The 18,406-nt window shown below is 44.8% G+C and overlaps 1 protein-coding gene across 1 annotated transcript in view; it reads left to right on the top strand.

The window, feature by feature from the left end:
- KCTD7 (potassium channel tetramerization domain containing 7) overlaps positions 1-18,046 on the top strand; it is a 136,696-nt gene extending 118,650 nt beyond the window's left edge. Inside the window, exon 4 of the mRNA XM_085649758.1 lies at positions 16,218-18,046. Coding sequence (XP_085505884.1) covers positions 16,218-16,594 — 377 coding nt within the window. The 3' untranslated portion in view covers positions 16,595-18,046. The remainder of the gene's footprint in view (positions 1-16,217) is intronic.
- Positions 18,047-18,406: the final 360 nt, after the last annotated feature.

The following is an 18,406-nucleotide window of genomic DNA, read 5'->3' as shown; positions in this document are numbered from 1 at the left end:
TTAACAGCGCTGTTCTTATCTGGACTGTTACTGCACCATACACAGCAGGCATTGGAGGCTTCAGGGGGAGAGCGGGCAAGTACATCGGCCTGCTCTGGCGCAATGCTTGCCTCCCTCCTGCTGCCCATACTCTGTTCCGCAGCTGCTAGCATTCCCACGAACTGACCAGCCGCAGCCCTTCATGTTATATGCGCCGTAGATAGCAGGCATGGGAAGTCGCCTAACGCCATCTGGTGTAGTGTGTGAAATGTGAGACGGCCGCCTTACTGTTTCTAACACTGCTTGGAGAACTGTCCATGAGGAGGGGGGGTGAACTGCGCTTGCCATTTGCGTTGTGTGTAAAAGTAATACGGTGGACAAGCAACTTTTTTTTCTATTTATTCACTTTTGTAACAATGGCAGCACGCCTCACTGCGTGCCCCCATTACTACAAAAGTAAACAAAAGTTGTTTGCCCACCATATTACTTTACACATAACGGAAATGAATCTCGTTATAGCGGATCTATTAAACTGGCATTCTCCCACTTGGAAACCTCTTTTAAATCGTGATCCACACACATCATGCAAATAGCATTGATTAATTGGCAGGTAGCACTTCAATTGCTGAGCACTTGCACACATAATTAAATGTACTTGTTAAGCCCATCCACTTGTGACACAACAAAGATAGGTTCCATCTATACACGCCGTTGGTGCAACCCCCTGTTAGCCTGCCTAACACAGAGCACAGAAACCCTACAAATGGGGAGGACATGTTGTTTAAAGGCCAAAACTGCTACATGCCACACACTGATACACGCCACACACTGCTGCACGCCACACACTGTTGCATGCCGCTGCACACCACACACTGCTGCACGCCACACACTGCTGCACGCGTAACACTGCTACACGCCACACACTGCTGCACGACACACACTGCTGCACGCCACACACTACTGCATGCCACACACTGCTGCACGCCACACACTGCTGCACGCCACACACTGCTGCACGCCACACACTGCTGCACGCCACACACTGCTGCACGCCACACACTACTGCACGCCACACACTGCTGCACGCCACACACTGCTGCACGCCACACACTGCTGCACGCCACACACTGCTGCACGCCACACACTGCTGCATGCCGCCACACACTGCTGCACGCCACACACTGCTGCACGCCACACACTGCTGCACACCGCACACTGCTGCAACCGTGACACTGCTACATGCCACACACTGATGCACGCCACACACTGCTGCACGCCATACTTTTTTTTTATTGTGCGTAACACAGAGGACATAAACTGTAATTTAATAGTGGCTTGGCTACAGCCACTTTCCCAGTGCTTAATTTGTAACAGAGGAGGTGCCGGGGCTCTGATTAGGTGGCAACTTTACACAGCATGTTGTTTTGTTTAGCCTGCCTTACACAGAGCACACAAACCGGAAAAATGGAGAGGGGATGTTCTTTAAAGTCCACTACTGCTAACCTACGAGTTTTGAAACCAGGTTTTAATGTCTGAATATGCTTAATAGCCTGTGATTGTGGACAAATTAGTTGATATTTCTATAGACACAAACATAAATATGACCTAAAGTGGAGCTACGTTATTATTTTTATTTGTGTGTAGCTGCAAACACGTAGCTACAGCCACCCTCCTAGTGCTTAATTTGTAACAAAGGAAGTGCCGATGTTTTGATGAGGCAGCAGCTTTACACTGTATATGTCTTTATTTAGTTTGCGTAACACAGAGCATATAAACTAAAATTCAATAGTGTCTTGGCTACAGCCACTTTCCTAGTGCTTAATTTGTAACCAAAGAGGTGCCGGGGCTTTTATCATGTTGAAGCTTTACAGAGCAGGTTTGAATGGTTAGCCTGCCTAACACAGAGCACAGAAACCCTACAAATGGGGAGGACATGTTGTTTAAAGGCCAAAACTGCTACATGCCACACACTGATGCACGCCACACACTGCTGCATGCCGCTGCACACCACACACTGCTGCACGCCACACACTGATGCACGCGTAACACTGCTGCACGCCACACACTGCTGCATGCCACACACTGCTGCACGCCACACACTGCTGCACGCCACACACTGCTGCACGCCACACACTGCTGCATGCCACACACTGCTGCATGCCGCCACACACTGCTGCATGCCACACACTGCTGCATGCCGCCACACACTGCTGCATGCCGCCACACACTGCTGCATGCCACCACACACTGCTGCACGCCACACACTGCTGCACGCCACACACTGCTGCACGCCACACACTGCTGCATGCCACATACTGCTGCACGCCACACACTGCTGCATGCCACACACTGCTGCACGCCACACACTGCTGCATGCCGCTGCACGCCACACACTGCTGCACGCCACACACTGCTGCACGCCACACACTGCTGCACGCCACACACTGCTGCACGCCACACACTGCTGCACGCCACACACTGCTGCACGCCACACACTGATGCACGCCACACACTGCTGCAACCGTGACACTGCTACATGCCACACACTGATGCACGCCACACACTGCTGCATGCCACACACTGCTGCACGCCACACACTGCTGCATGCCGCTGCACGCCACACACTGCTGCACGCCACACACTGCTGCACGCCACACACTGCTGCACGCCACACACTGCTGCACGCCACACACTGCTGCACGCCACACACTGCTGCACGCCACACACTGATGCACGCCACACACTGCTGCATGCCGCTGCACGCCACACACTGCTGCACGCCACACACTGCTGCACGCCGCACACTGCTGCATGCCGCACAATGCTGCACACCGCACACTGCTACACGAAACACTGCTGCAGGCCACACACTGCAGCACGCCACACACTGCTGCACGCCACACACTGCTGCATGCCGCTGCACGTCTCACACTGCTGCACGTCTCACACTGCTGCACGCCGCACACTGCTGCACGCCGCACACTACTGCACGCCGCACACTGCTGAACGCCACACACTGCAGCACGCCACACACTGCAGCACGCCACACACTGCAGCACGCCACACACTGCTGCAAGCCACACACTGCTGCATGACGCTGCACGCCACACACTGCTGCCCGCCGCACACTGCTGCCCGCCGCACACTGCTGCCCGCCGCACACTGCTGCCCGCCGCACACTGCCCACATCTGCTGCACGCCGCACAATGCTGCACGCCGCACACTGCTGCACTCCCCACACTGCTTTTATGCGAGTTTATGCTACTGACATTGTAAATGACAATGCCTTTTGTTTGTTTGAAGACCAAAACATAAATAAAAGGAATTGTAATTTTACAATGCCAATAGCTCAAACTCTTATAATTGCGAGACCTATTGCATTGCAAATGCTTGTTTAAGAGTGAAATGTCCAGCTAACTATAACGTGTGAAACCTATGGTTTTTTAAGTGAATATATATATATATATTTATGCTGAGTGCAATATACTTTTTATCATCATTGTTGAGTGTGGGGAGGGGCCTTTACTCGAGAGGTGAAACCTTTATATTGGGCCCGCCAAAGTCTTAGTCCCACATTGACTGTCCCTGTCAACTAATCCGGGTCGTGGGGATCGGCCATGTTGCATGAATCCACCATGGCCGCCCTTTAAGTGAACTTCAATAACCAGCCTGACCTGTTCTGTGATTCTCCCTTTTGTCCTGCATTGTCTGCCGCAAACCAGACTCGTTTGTCTACCGGGGGCGATGGAGCTGCCGGCGCAGTTATCCGAGTGTCAGTCTAGCCAAAGAGCGCTCTGTCTGGTGATCTCCGCTGTCAGGCGCTGGCTAGCTGTGTCTTCAAGCTTGTGGAGACCCGCCAGCGAGGGTGACAGGTAGCAGAAACACTCCAATGTGAGGCCCGCTGTGGTGACTGCTTGAGAAGAATTGTACTGTTATCTGAGGTGGGCTACAGGAAGGTCTCTGCGGAAGTGGACCGATCCTGGACCAAATTACATTTGTGGGGCCAGCCAAGTGCAGTAAAAAGATACTGAACATACTGCATGGCAGCGTAGAGTTCAGCTGTATCGAACGTCTTCGGTCTGATATCCGCTCTTTGGTGTTATAAGCAGAGTGATTGCTGGGTAATGACCTGGGCGGGGGCATCCTTTCATCACAAAATTGCAAAAATAAATAAATAAATGGTAGTGATTTTGCCACAGCTAAACGACGACGCAGATAGGTGGAGCCAAAGAGAAAGGTCAGGTAGATTGATGGGGGGAAAATGGGTATTGCTGGTCTTTGCTGCCATCTAACGTTCACTTCTCGAGTTGCATAACAGGGCATTTAACAGCGCTGGAGTCACAGAAAGTTGCAGAACTTTGCATTACGCGCCTCCAGAATGGTGGAGAAAATCATAAGCGCTGTGACTCGTGGTCTGTTAAACGAAAACTAATTAATCGCTCGTTGCTCTAAAATGCTTATGGATGTGAAAACATCAAACCACAGACGATCTCATAGAACAAGTACAGAAAAAAGAAAAAGCGAAGAAAAAAGGTTAAAGACATTCAGAGCAATTAAGTTTGCATAGCAATCTTGCCTTGGGTGTATATTAAAACTACTGAACGATTTCCAGCTTTGAGTGTGCAGCTGTAGACGTGGCGTCTCCAATTTAGATATTCAAATCAGATTGAGCAGTGGAGTAACAAACTCTTAGGGTCCGGTGCCCCCATGCGATCACCCTACCACCCGCCGTTTTCAAGCACCTCACCCTTGCAACCTACTCCCAAGCTATCAGCAGGGCATATAAAACGTATTTGGTGTTAATGATTATTGAGTTACAAAATCGGGCAATAGGAGCTCCAAAAAGAGCTATTCTTGGTGACACCAAGGTGTCCCGGGGCACGGTCATAGGGCTATGAGCATATCAGAACTGACAGTGAGCAAAAGGGATGCCTTTCATTTGCAAAGCACCCACGGGACTTGTTACTGGCCATTTTCTCTTCCACATTTCTCAGTCCCATCTTCCCCAGTCTAATTTTAAGATTAAAAGCAGGATCGCAATAATATTCATCAACAGTTTGTTCTGTCCACTCGAGAAATCTGCTTCCTAAGCCCATTTCCCTGAAGATTCAAATCCTATTGGGTGATTCCAGGGAGTCGAGGGCTTTGGCCACATCCAACGACATGTTCCCCACTGGCTTTCCTACTTCTAAAGTGTATGCCATGCAGCCTTGTAGCTGTGAGTGTTTGCTCATTGCATGTGTCTTTTCCATTGATTTTTCTGAAATCCACCCTAAATAAATTAACTTCAATTGGCCTGGCACCCAAATCCTGTGGGTGCGCTCGGCTGAATATAGAGTGTCACAGGGCAGACCTACTCACTCGGTCAGAACACCCAAATATAAAAAGTGGGCTTATTGGCTTTATGAAGGGTCCCGGATATCTACATATATAAAGCATATCCATTTGCTTTGTCATTTAATCACTAATAATTATAATAAGTTGGTTGATTCACACAGTGCAATGTTTAGAACAAGTGATTGTCATAAAAAATATAATAAAGTTTAATTAACAAAAAAAGCATCAACGCGTCCAAGTCTTTTATTTAAAAAAAATTTCAAGCTACAAAATGAGACCATAGACCAAACCATAAGGGGGCTTCGCACTTGAGCTGAAGAGCATAGCTAAGGGCGATAAAAATACATTTAAAAATGTGTGTATGTATATATATGTATGTATGTATATATATATATATATATAAATCTTTCCTCGAGCCTTGGATTTAATGATCCAGGAGACTCACTATTAACAAAATGCTACTTGAAGTGCAAGTGCAAAGGTACTTAATAGGGGTTACTTTTTAATGCAAAAGGCTGGGGGAATGTAAAGTCCAATCGTCCATTTTGGAGCAGGTGCTACAAATATATGGCTAAATGTGAAGTGTAGGTTATTGTTCTGATGTTTGCTCTTGGAGCTTGATTCAAACTTGTGCATAGATTTTGTCTGGTAAAATCTGGCAGAATTTGATAGGTCAAATACAGGAATCATCTAAGATTTGCAGCTGGTAACGAGGGAAAGCATGCGTTACCATTTGATCGATCACTCAAAGGAGTATTCCTCGTAATGGGTTGGTAATAACACACATGGTAAATTCTGCAGCTGCATTTACTTGGTGCGATATTACCACCTCCCAATCCATGGGTCTCAGAATTAAAACCATGCTGTTTCAGTGTTGCTGGTACTTTTTCAAATATCCGAAAAGTTCAGTTTGTAAACAAAGTACATGTTTTCAGTTGTATGTGTGCTGTGAAACATTGCATATTGCAGGCGGCTGCTGTCACACTCTCCTGTACCCTGGTAAGAGTGTCCCTAGTGTCAAGTTACAGAATGCCTTCACTTCCAAGCCAGGGAGAGGAAAAGTAAACACTGTAAAAAGAATTATCAGTAGCTGGTTAGACATAGTGTCTGTCTTTGAGAAAGCATTGCCTGTTGCAAGACAAACATGCTAAGGCTGTTTTGTTGATTTTCGAGGTGAACTCTTTCATTCTTATCTAGGGGTGCTATATTGATGCCAATAGAGTGTGCACCAAATGTATTTCTTTAACATACAGATACTGGTTCTCTAGCCCTTTTGAGCTCTGCTAGGCATCCAAAGAAGTAACAGTAGCAAACATCCTGCATCAATGCTCTGCAGAGTCTGCCTAATGTTGTAAATCAGAGGAGCTAAAAATGGAAACTCCCAATTTAACTGAGCCTGCCCAGCAGTTCATTTTTGCTGGATCTTGTGGTGCCTTAGTGGACCAGTACGTCCACTGTATGGATCTGTGTTTGACGTCATGGCCATATATACAAGTACTGGTGGGCCCACACAGCCTTTTTTCTGAATTTATCAGAAAAAGGGTGAGGGAGCATGCTGACCTGCATGCCGGCAAACATTTCTCCCTGAAACATGTGTCTGGAGGTACACAAACTCGCTGCTCCAACAGTGGGGAAAATTGCAAAGATTTCCAACTGAAGTGAGTGTGATCATGCACTACATGTACCACCGTGAATCTCGGCGAATTGTGTAAAGGCATGCCAGGCAGCATGCTCCCACCCTCTTTGTTGATTGGCTCCATGTTCAGTTGGTGGGCCGAGGAGCTTATTGGGATGCACCAGCGCTCTGGGAGGACCTCCGAAACACGAGAAAGCTGTGAGGAGCATTTCCAGCACCCCCAAATGTAAAGTGTTCCTCTCCACAGAAGGACAGATATCCTACAATACGTGTCTAGGGATACACACCACTGGCTATGCCAGCAATGGGGAATTCTGCAAAGACTTTCAACTGAAGCTGGTCTTTTATACTTCTTTGATCGATAGCATGGCTACCATTACGTCAGGTAACAATGATTATCTCTTATTCAGCACCAAAATACATGCACTTTACATATACACCTTATGTTAATCGCACAGGCCTGCCACGGTTCTTCAAAATCATACAACAGATAGGCGATAGCAGTCCTTACATGACAGAAAAGTTTCATTTTAATATTACTCCAAGAGCTAGTTTGTGCACTAATGTCCGGTACTATAAGTACTTAATGTATTTGTTCAATGCACAAAAATCCCCTTTGCATTAAGCTCATGATCAAACAGGTAGGTACCAATATACCATTACAGCCATATGGATCTGAATCAACCTCCGCACTTATCGGCTATCATGCAAAGATTGGGTCCCAGTCTTTAGTACTTTGCTCTTACAAGAGGCTTCTAGAACAGGTGGTTTCTTTTGCTTGGTCATGGATGAGTGCATAATTAATAGATTTAGGCTAGATCGCTCACCACTGGACATGCCCCCTTCAACGATATAATAGGTCTATCAATACGCTGTTGGTTGAACCCATTCCAGTTCTGCAGAATCAAGTGTGCCATATCTTACTTGCATGTAAGTAATTAAGACCGCTTTATGTAGTGGGCTGAGAGGAGGGAACAGATCATCTCATTGCAGGTTTTAATGAATGTATTCACTTTTGTGTGGGTCAGGTAGACTTCAGCCACCACTGTTGAATTCAAGGAGTTGGCCAGCCCTGGTGGCTTTCAGGATCGCTTTGCAGGTTTCAACCTAGTAAGGATTGTTTTGGAGGCAGATCCATAATGCACTTACACTGTTAACCAGGCAGCATGCAAGCAGCCCCTCCACCAGCTGTTACTCTCCTCTTGTCCAGCTGATGTAAGCAACAGAGACATTTTAATTATTTGATTGAATCTGTATGTTAGGCAGCGGTCCACCTTAAACTGAGCTTCACCCGCATCTGAACACTGACATTCTCATGTCCACTGACCATGTTCTGTCAGTGACGGAGAATAGCTTGTATGGGGGAACTGCCCTTGATCTTTGTAATTAACGGTTTCTGCTGTTAATGTAGTGGAAGAGTTGGGTGCGCCCTGCCTGGTCCTGCTGAAAGTCCAGGTGATCCTGCATTGCGTGTTTAAACTCACTATGTTCATCAGAGTGTACCACTTCAGCTGAAACCCAACTGGGAAGTATTTTAGATAGGAAATAATAAATAAGTAAGCATTTAAACGGTTAAAGTGACAATCCCATAGATAAACAAGCATTGGCAAAGCAAATAAGCTTCGGCTACCCAAGAGCTATTGGCTTTGCAAATGTCTTTTAGCCATCTTATAGAGCCGCATGGAGTAGAGTGGAGTGGAGTAGAGTGGCATACAGTAGAGTGGAGTAGAATGGAGTGGAGTAGCATAAAGTAGAGTGGTGTACAGGAGAGTGTATTGGCATAGACTACAGTTGAGTGGAGTGGGGTAGACTAGAGGAGTGGCATGGCGTAGAGTGGTGAGGAGGTGCATGGAGAAGAGTAGCTTAGAGTGGCGTAGAGTGGCTTGATGAGGCTTAGAGTAGAGTGGGGTAGAGTACAATGGTATAAAGTGCAGTGGCGTAGAGTGGTGTAGAGTGGCATAAAGCATAGTTGCGTAGAGTGCAGGAGAGTACAGAGGCATAGAGTTGAATAGAGCGGTGCAGAGTAGAGTGCAGTGGCGTAGAGTACAGGGTAGGGGGTGGGAGGGAAAAGAAGCAACATTGAAGGGAGATGGGTAGGAGGTAATAGAAGCTACATAGGTGGGGATATGGGAGGGACTGAAAGAACAAGCTCCAGGGGAGGGCCAAACACAAGAAGATGGCATGACACCCACATGGTGTGACAAACTGGGATGAAGGAAATGAGAGCGACACTGAAGCTAACAAATGGTAAGCTATGCGCCCACTGTATCTAAGTCTAGCAGAGAAAGCGCATATGCTTTCTAGGTGAAACCTAAAAAGGGAATCCTGTTAAAGGTCGTGACGTTCTGGGTGAACTGTGCATGATTTAACACCTCAACTTCAGCATGTCTTCTAACATTTGTTTGGCTTTGCACTGATAACAACATATTTCCATTTTTCTCAGCTTCTTGGCTTTTTACCTAGAAACATGTGATAAACAAACTCACTTTGTCTTTGCTAAAGGATATTTTCTGCAGGGTCAATATTTGCTTTGGAAATGAGTGAATGACTAATGATACTTCTACACAGGCACCTAGGGCTGCCAGCCTCAGCAGGAATTACAGTGCTCCGTGTATTTGGGAGCAGGCAAAATATAGCTTTGATATAAGAAAGCTGGGCCCCCCTAGTAGTGTTACTTAGGCCTGTTTTTCGCAGACATGATAATCCGTTACAGACATGACAGTTGTCCCATTCACCGTATTACAAGTGCATCTTAGCCTATGACACTAATATGGCGAATGGGATCTCTGCCATGTTTTGACATAATATTTTGTCCTCCAAACTCTGAACAGGGCCATTAGTCAGTAGCGGTTGCAAGCATTGCAAAGTGGTGGGGCGGGGAAGGGGGAGAATACAAACAAAAAGACATAATTAGTAATAAAGAAAATTGTATGTACCTGCCGCTCTGGTGGCGACTGCCGCCTCGCTCCTCTCTCCCGTTCCTAGACTCCAGCAGCTGGTGCACACTGCTCAGGCTCCCAGATGCCAATCCCAGCGCTTCTCTCTTGATGGGAGTACTATTTCCAGCTTGAGAGAAGCTCTGGGATTGGTCTGAGCGCCCTAGTTCAGCGCTCAGACAGGGACTTGGAGCCTGTGCCAGTTCTCCAGCCGGCTGTACAACACCACCAGGAGGAGAAATACTAAGTGTGCATGATGGTTTGGCCAACCCAAAACAGGCAGCCAAACCGTTATGCGTACTTATGGTGCCAACCACTACTCCTCCTCCCTTCTCTGACATCACATAGTTCTGCCCCGCCCCAATCTGGCTCTATAACAAAAATAAAATGTTAACATTATTAACGTTGTGTTATTATCATTTTATTTTCCCTTTTGCACTGCTGAGAGAGCAGTGGGGCGACGCTTCTCCGCTGCCGTTAGTGCCGGCAAAGAGCCACTGCACTTCCTCATACAATACTGGATAAAAACTGGTGTTTTATTTCACTTTTATTGTGCTGAACAAACAATTGGGGTGACTCTGTTCCTGATGATTTTTCGTGTGACTGGAGCCGTCTCTGAGCCATACTTATGTGGGAATGAATCTGTGACCGCGTACGTCACTTCCTGCTTCTGAGTGACAGTCTGTCTTACGCCACGTTATATTCATTTTGTGCTGTGCAGCTGTCATACGCTGTTGACGGTTTAGAAGGCAGTTGCATGACATGAGGTTATGTGGGTAGGCAAATGCCCCGTGGACATTCCTAACTACCCACTAATGTATAGGGGAATCCGGCTTGCCCTTTCCCCAGTAAGCCTTTTCACTGTGTCTAACGTGTTCCGAGCTTAACACAGTTTCCTAGACATCTCGCCTGACCTGTAATTCACAAAGAGAAACGAGGAAACAGAGGCGCCAAGACCAAACCTGTGATATCTGCAGAAAAATCCGAAACCCTCTGTCTCCAGCGTTGTCCACTTCAGAGAGTTAAAATGCCACCTTAACTGAGGCGAAGGTGGCCATAGGGCAGCAGATACGGCTACAGGACATAACAGATTAATTATTTTCATAATGTGGGATCTCTCCAGAGGGATGTCCTTTTGATTTTGGCAAGTGCTTCTGTGCTCGACAACTTCCGGCTGACCTCTTGAACTGTGGGTTGGAATGAAAATGACACCATGGAAAAGGTCTATTCCCTTATTCTGCCCCAGGCGGGGGGCAGTTGTCAAGATTATAATCTCCCCGCTGTACAGAATCCAAAAACACTTTTAAGGTGACCCTACATGCGTGTGGCATGTCTTGCTTTTACAGTGACCTTACATGCGTGTGGCATGTCTTGCTTTTACAGTGACCTTACATGCGTGTGGCATGTCTTGCTTTTACAGTGACTCTACATGCATGTAGCATGTCTTGCTATGATGTTGATGCTTCTATCTTGTGCTCACTTATACATGTCCACCTGGACCTAATTAGCTGTAACTGTAAAGGGTGTATGTCCAGGGGGCCATATTAGGAGTAGACTTTGGCAGTGTAAGTTCCGGGTTCCTTTGTCAGTTCTGACTCCACCACATTCCAACTAATATATTCCAACGTGTGACCTTGGCTATAGTCGCTGCACAGTATCATTTGGCACTGTGCTGGGCTAGGAGGAGCAGGGCATTGAATAATGTTGTTAAGATTGATTTGACGGCCAGTGTAAGACAGCCTTATAAGAATTTTCCCAAGTAGAAGGAGTGCTTAGCATCAGAAACAGCCTCGAAAGTATGGTCAGTGGTACATTTTTTGGAAACGAATTGCCTCTGATGACTTGAAAGTGACCAGGTAAGGTGTAACAAACTTAAGAAGCTGCCAGTGGGGGAATCATGGTGGCACCCTCTTCCAGTGAGTGCTGGAAGTAGGGTCAGCATTCTAGCCCTGTATATTTTGTTTCCTCTATTTTGGTAGCAAATATTAGAACTTTGAAGACGCTTGTGGCAACTGGTCCGAACACTTTGTCTAATGCAGTTCTGACTCTTCCAGGCTGGTTGACGTCAATATTTTGTGCAGCATTCCAAGTAGTTGTTTTGATTAGAGTGGTTCTGGAATATTGGAAGGAGGATACTTGGTGTCAGTTTACATCAAGCATTGGAAAAGGCAATAGGCCTCGCCTTTGGTACCTGTTAAATTTTCCAATGGTTTTTAGTGATGCTGTGCACCAGGGGTACTGGCAAACATTTACCAGGGGCCAAAACGTATACCGAAGCCCATATTGATGCCAGGGCGGGGCTCAGGGGAGAGGTGGATGTAAGTTGGGCGTAGATGGAGTACAGCATGTAAATGGTGTAGACGGTGAGTCGTGGAGTGATATTGCGGGTTTTATTCTATACTGCACTTTAAATTATTTCCTCACTAGATTTGGCGATACTGTGTTATGATGTATCTCAGTTGCTGTCCATATACTGCACTTTAGGTAAGCCGCCGCTGCTTGCTATCACTACCTTCACCAAATCATGTATGCATAGGAAGTGACTTGATTACTGGGTGGATCTTCTAATTGTGGTTTGTAATGTCCCTACACAAACTTTCATTGCTGCTTTGGATTATGTCACTGCATTTTTAGATTCTTATACATTTAGAGTCCTCTGAATGTGACCCTGCAATGTTTTCCGCGGCACTTAATAATATCCGTTACATTTTGTTCAGATGTGAATTACAGATGGTGATACAGTAATCTGTAGATGTGCTTTATTGATGAAGACAAATATTTTTCAGCATAAGTAAAAGCTGAGAAGTGCGCACCCGATATTTGAGCAAATGCTATTTAATTTACAGTACACTGCTTCTTTCAATACCTGCATAGAAGCAGCATCGTTGAAAAGAACTGTACCAGCAAGGGCTCATGCGCAAATGACACTTTGTAATTGGAATGCGTTATTTTTAAATCACCGAAGTCCTAGGGATTGTGAAAAATCCAAGCATCCCACAAAGAACAAGTGAAGCAAATGTATTCAGCAGGAGAGTGGTAAGAGTTTAGTATGTAGTTGGTGCACACTGTTGCAAATCTGTTACCGAAGCAGAGTGTGGTAGCGCACTCTCAAGGAATATCAAGGGGCTTGGGCAGTCTTCCATGGCAGTGGCGTAGGAAGGGGCGTGAGGTGGGTGCGGGCCGCCCCGGGTGTCATCACTGAGGGGGGTGACAAAATGGCAAAAATATGTGTTTTAAACACATATTTTTGCCATTTTGTCAAGCCGTGGTGACTAGAAATTGCCTGCACCGGGTACCACCTGACCTTGCTACGCCACAGCTCCATGGGAAGACAGTGCAGCTAGAAATCGACCTAGCATTTCTGTGGGACCCGCTCAAAAGTTTGAACATAATATAAGGGATGCTCACCACAGTTGTAAAGGGTCAGAAGGTGTTTACTTGCTCCTCGGTGAAATAGCCATCTAGATGAGAAGTTTGACCATGAGTACTCTTTTTTTTTTTTTTTTTTTTTTTTTTTTTTTTTTCTTCTTGTATCTGATGCTTGCACTGTTGGGCTATAGGTTGTCAGTTAGCTCGGCAGTAAAAACAACATAATTGCTTCTGCAATAACCATCTTTCCACGAGCTGTAGAGGTATGCAAGAAATATCCCATGTTGCATCTAGAAATTTGTTACTGCTTGTGTCTGACCAGGATTTGGCAAAATACCTTACATTACAGGATTATGTACATTATGCAAGGATGGACTAGTGATTTGTGTTCACGTTGGATGGACCAGAATATATCCTTTTTGGGACAGATGTGTATATCCTTTGGTTTTTGTTGATCACAAGAGTACTATAATTGACCATAGAATTTACAAAATTAACGTCAGTTGATAAAATACTGGAAGTAATTTCCCTCTTCCAAGACTAAACGTGTGAATTTTCAAAGACCGGAAAGAGTGAAATTGTGATCAATTAGTGACACAATGACACCATTGCTTGTATTTGAAAACCGGAAATGACGCAAACTTTTCTTATTGAAATACCCAGTGCACGTAGGCCTGCGGTTTGGGAAGACACACTAGTTGAAAATGCTCATTTAAAAGCAATGGTCAAAGTGGCCTATAGGGCGATCAGGCAGTGACAGAAGGCCTGTTCTGACCAGTCTGTCTGTGGGCTGCTTTTTGGGGACAAGTATTAATTTTCTACCTGGCCTATTTTTACTGTTACTTTCCCTGATAATGAAACAAACATTGCCTGCAGCAAGCACAAATGCATGGAGTCTTCCATACTTTAGAAAACACTTATCCAACCTGTCTTTACAGGTTCAAATCTGCCCAAATTTGTAAACATGGAACACCTTTTTAGCTTTCTGATTCACTAATGTGGCCACTTTTATTTTGGTGGCCGGGCCTATCTTCTGCCTTGGTCTGACACTATCTACAGCTGAACAAGCAGATGCTTAATGAGAGCCACAATCTGTGAACCTAATTGACAGGAATGGTCTGGATTACAGTGTCTCTGAAAGATTCATAGAGCTGAGTGAGTCTGGATCTGTGGCATGCCAAATTAGACGTGTATGGTTGATGTGCCGTAACCCTAGTGCCCTTTTGTAGCTTCTCACACTCGAGAGTCACGGTTTTGGGTTACGTTGATGACGGAGCTGTCCTTACGAGCTCGTGGATTAGTCAGTCGGAGACCTTTCCTGAAAGAAGAACCGATTTTAACGCAGAAGACAGATATTTTACCCATTGTGGATTGAAATTATCACCACATAAGAAAGGAATATACCAAAGATTGTAGAGTCTTGAGAAGGTCGCGGGACGATTTCCCAGTGTATGCGACAAAACACATGTCGGCTGAAGAAAAACTATAAGAATAAAGAAAGAAAAACAAGAAACTCAAAATACTGTGTTAATATTTATGCATACAATGTGGAGATAATTGTTTAGATACACTACAGACGTGTGCTGAGGATTTCCTTTGTGTATTCAGTAGCCTCGGCCGCAATTTTGGGGGAGGTTGGTGGTTCTCCTCACCTTCCAGCACTATCCAGAATTTAGGATCTATTGAAACTAACATATGTGCGATTTTCCTGAGTGGCGCTGTTTCACCTAGCTCAATACCACTGTCCGTTCAAAGGCCCTTTTAGAGCCCCAAGTTTCTTTATTCGGTATACACGAAGTAGATAACCATAAAAGATACAATAATATAGATAAAAATAAAATATATAAAAACAGTACAGACAAGAACTAAGTGACTGATAATAAGTAACCGGAATATTGCAAAATCTAAATTCAGAGCAAAATGGATCAAATAAGACAGACCAGTCAAAAGTTCTTCCTTTCCCAAGAAGCCATCTCTGAACTAGGCTATGCATCAGGCCTGTCAGTGTATGGATGGGATTACGTTTAAGGTGAGTTTTATGTCAAACACTTTAATGCTGCGACCTGATGAACATGCAACCATTTGACCAATAGGTAGATGGTGCTTGCCATTATGCTTGGAATCAAATTCTATTCATAAAGAACTGATGTATCTCTTAGCTTTTTCTTGAAGTGTATATATGGGCGCAAGTAAGGAATCCAGTGTTAAAGGTTGCTTGACACAGTACACATCTGCTGTAACTTGGAAGGGGGCAAAAGGGCACTGAAGCCTGTAGACCAGTGTTTCCTAAAATGTGGGTCACAACACTAGAATACAGCCCACACGGCAACACCTGAACTGCAACAATCCAATATGTCAACATCACTTTAGGTATAGCACTAAAACTACAGCACAATACTACAATAACAATACAACAGCTACACGGCAAACACTTCAGCATGGTGCCAGCAGCTGCCTTACGACCACCCCCTACAGGAGAGCAGCAGCTCTCAAGAAGCAGTGCTTAATTTGAGCTGGTGGTTTCCAGTGCTCGGCACCAGCACTTAATTCTCAACACTGGCACTAATGACAGTCCTCTAGTTGGTGGTACTCTCTGTCTAATTTTGAGATGAGCGCAACAGTGTTTGATAATTCAATAACACCACTACCACACTGCAGAATATCAGTATTACAACAGAACGTGCTTCTCGAGTGCCACACTGGGTGAATTCCTAGTGCTCGGTGTTTGACTGGACTTTTTAACAAAATCTGACCGATTCAACTTTTTACTGCTGGCTTTAAGCAGCATACAAGAGTGTGAGGAGAGGTATAAAGAAATGCCTATATACAGATGTTGCATGTACTGGTTTGAAGCGTGTCCTATAGATTTTACAGTTCGTATTGTCTCCCGAGTAAGCCTTTGTGTTGCCTTCTTGACCCATAATAGTTCTGTTCTCATATGTTCTGCCCTTGCTGTCTAGACCACTTGGAGCGCATCATCGACATCGCCAAGCTGAGAGCCATGCAGAGGAAGGCCCGCTTCGCCAAGCTGAAGATCTGTGTTTTTAAGGAAGAAATGCCGGTCACACCATACGAGTGTCCTCCTTTCAACCCACTCCGGTTCGAAAGAAGTGAGAGCGAGGCCAAGCTCTTTGAGCATCACTGTGACGTGGACGTGTCCTTCGGTCCCTGGGATGCGGTGGCAGATGTCTATGACCTATTGCACTGTATTGTGACAGATCTGTCGGACAGGGGGATCATTGTGGAGCATCAGTGCATTGGGGTATGCGACAAGCATCTTATCAACCACTATTATTGTAAACGCCCCATCTATGAATTTAAGATAACCTGGTGGTGAGTAAAGGGCCATCCCACTGTCTGTTGTAGCTCACATATGTTGAGCATGCCTCTCACCAAGGTGTTGGGAGGGCATCTCTGGCAACGCCAGCCCTCTAACATGAGAAGGAGTTGTACAGGTGAGAATCCTTAGTGATGAGAACAAAGATTCTGTAAAAAAGGAATTTGCATCTAGGGTCAACTGGTGCAGTTTGGGTTGTGGCTGAGCGTATACGCTGGTACTTATTGTATGTAGTAAGCCTTGTACACCTACTTCTTAAGAGTGACATCTGATTGCTGAATCACGTCTTATAATGACTGCCCAGTATCAAAGTCAAGGATTTGTGCACTTTAAGGGCACCAAGTGTCAGATGTGAAAACATACTATGAAACCTGTTGACTCAATGTGAGGCAGTCGTAGAGTTCTGTAGCTTGTGTTCCTTAAAATCCTTCTGTATGTTGATACCTGGAGTCAGAATGTATATTTCCAAGCCCAACTGGGCGATCATGTAGATTTCCTACATAACCATGTAGTCCGGGTATGATGTGAAATAGAGAGAAACAAGAAATGTATACAGGGCTCTTAACTAATCGGTGTTTCAGTGCAGTAAACAGAGAGGGATAAAGTAATACATCTATAAAATTTCTGATCACCACCAAATGTCCTAATGAAGTTCAGTTAAGAATTGGCTAGGATGGGAAAAATAATAGGCCTCCCAAAATGGCAGTGGACCTTGCCGTAGGACCTTAACTAAGTTCAGACATTCATCACACACATCTCTCTCCCTCATATGTGAAGGCCAACTCTGTTCAGTTGACAATAGGCACTCAGGATAGAATGTCTGGGGTGTAAATGCGAGCTCAGTGACATACTTTGATATTATTGACTCTGAGAGGAAATTCATATAAAGGGGGGACCGAATGAGTCAATTAATACACCCGGAATCGAAATATATGACAAAGCTAATTATGACTCTCTCAATAGGTCGTAAGCGGGATGAAGAGGTGTATGCATATTTAGAATAATATACAATATGATTGTCATTATTAATATTCCATCTCCTGATAAATGCTTCACAGTATAAATTTATTATTGACAGAAGAAATTAGTATTTTGCCCACCAGACGGGTAAAAAAACTGTTGAATTACATCACATATTTGGATTGAGTAAGCTCACTGGAGAACATCTCAAACATCTGCAGACATCCTGCATGAAGAATCAGTTATTGGCTCTTTTCAATTAGGAGTGATGACATTTTTATACTAGATTTTGAAATAAACTACAATTCTCGGCCCCCACTTAGCAGGTCATCCCATATCTTTCACGAAAGGTGCTGAGGTGGTTGAAATTTGTTTTTGGAAAGTTTTGCAAAGATTCGGCTAACCGCGCCAAGGTTATTAGCAAAACAAAAAATGTATTTACTATGTCAACTATGTGCTAACTAAAACTACAGAGTGACAACCAACACTGGGATGGATATATATATATATATATATATATATATATATATATATATATATATATATATATATATATATATATATATTTTTTTTTATATATATATATATATACACACACACACACACACACATATATATTTATATATATATATATCGTTAATTTTCTCAAGGTGATACATTGTGTGAAAGACTCATTAGTGAGTCAAACTACATCGTCATGGCTGATACTGTGGAAAATATGGAGAGGCAATAAAAGCTGTTGGTAACGCTACCAGAGTACCTGAACATTCCTGGTGGGCATCTCTGCTTAACGCTTATGTGTGTATTGGACATGTGCAGTCACGCCTCTGTGGTTAAGGTTGACAATACATA

Source organism: Triturus cristatus, chromosome 3_2, assembly GCF_964204655.1.
Source record: "Triturus cristatus chromosome 3_2, aTriCri1.1, whole genome shotgun sequence".
NCBI lineage: Eukaryota > Metazoa > Chordata > Amphibia > Caudata > Salamandridae > Triturus > Triturus cristatus.
This window is presented reverse-complemented; position numbering and strand designations above follow the sequence as displayed.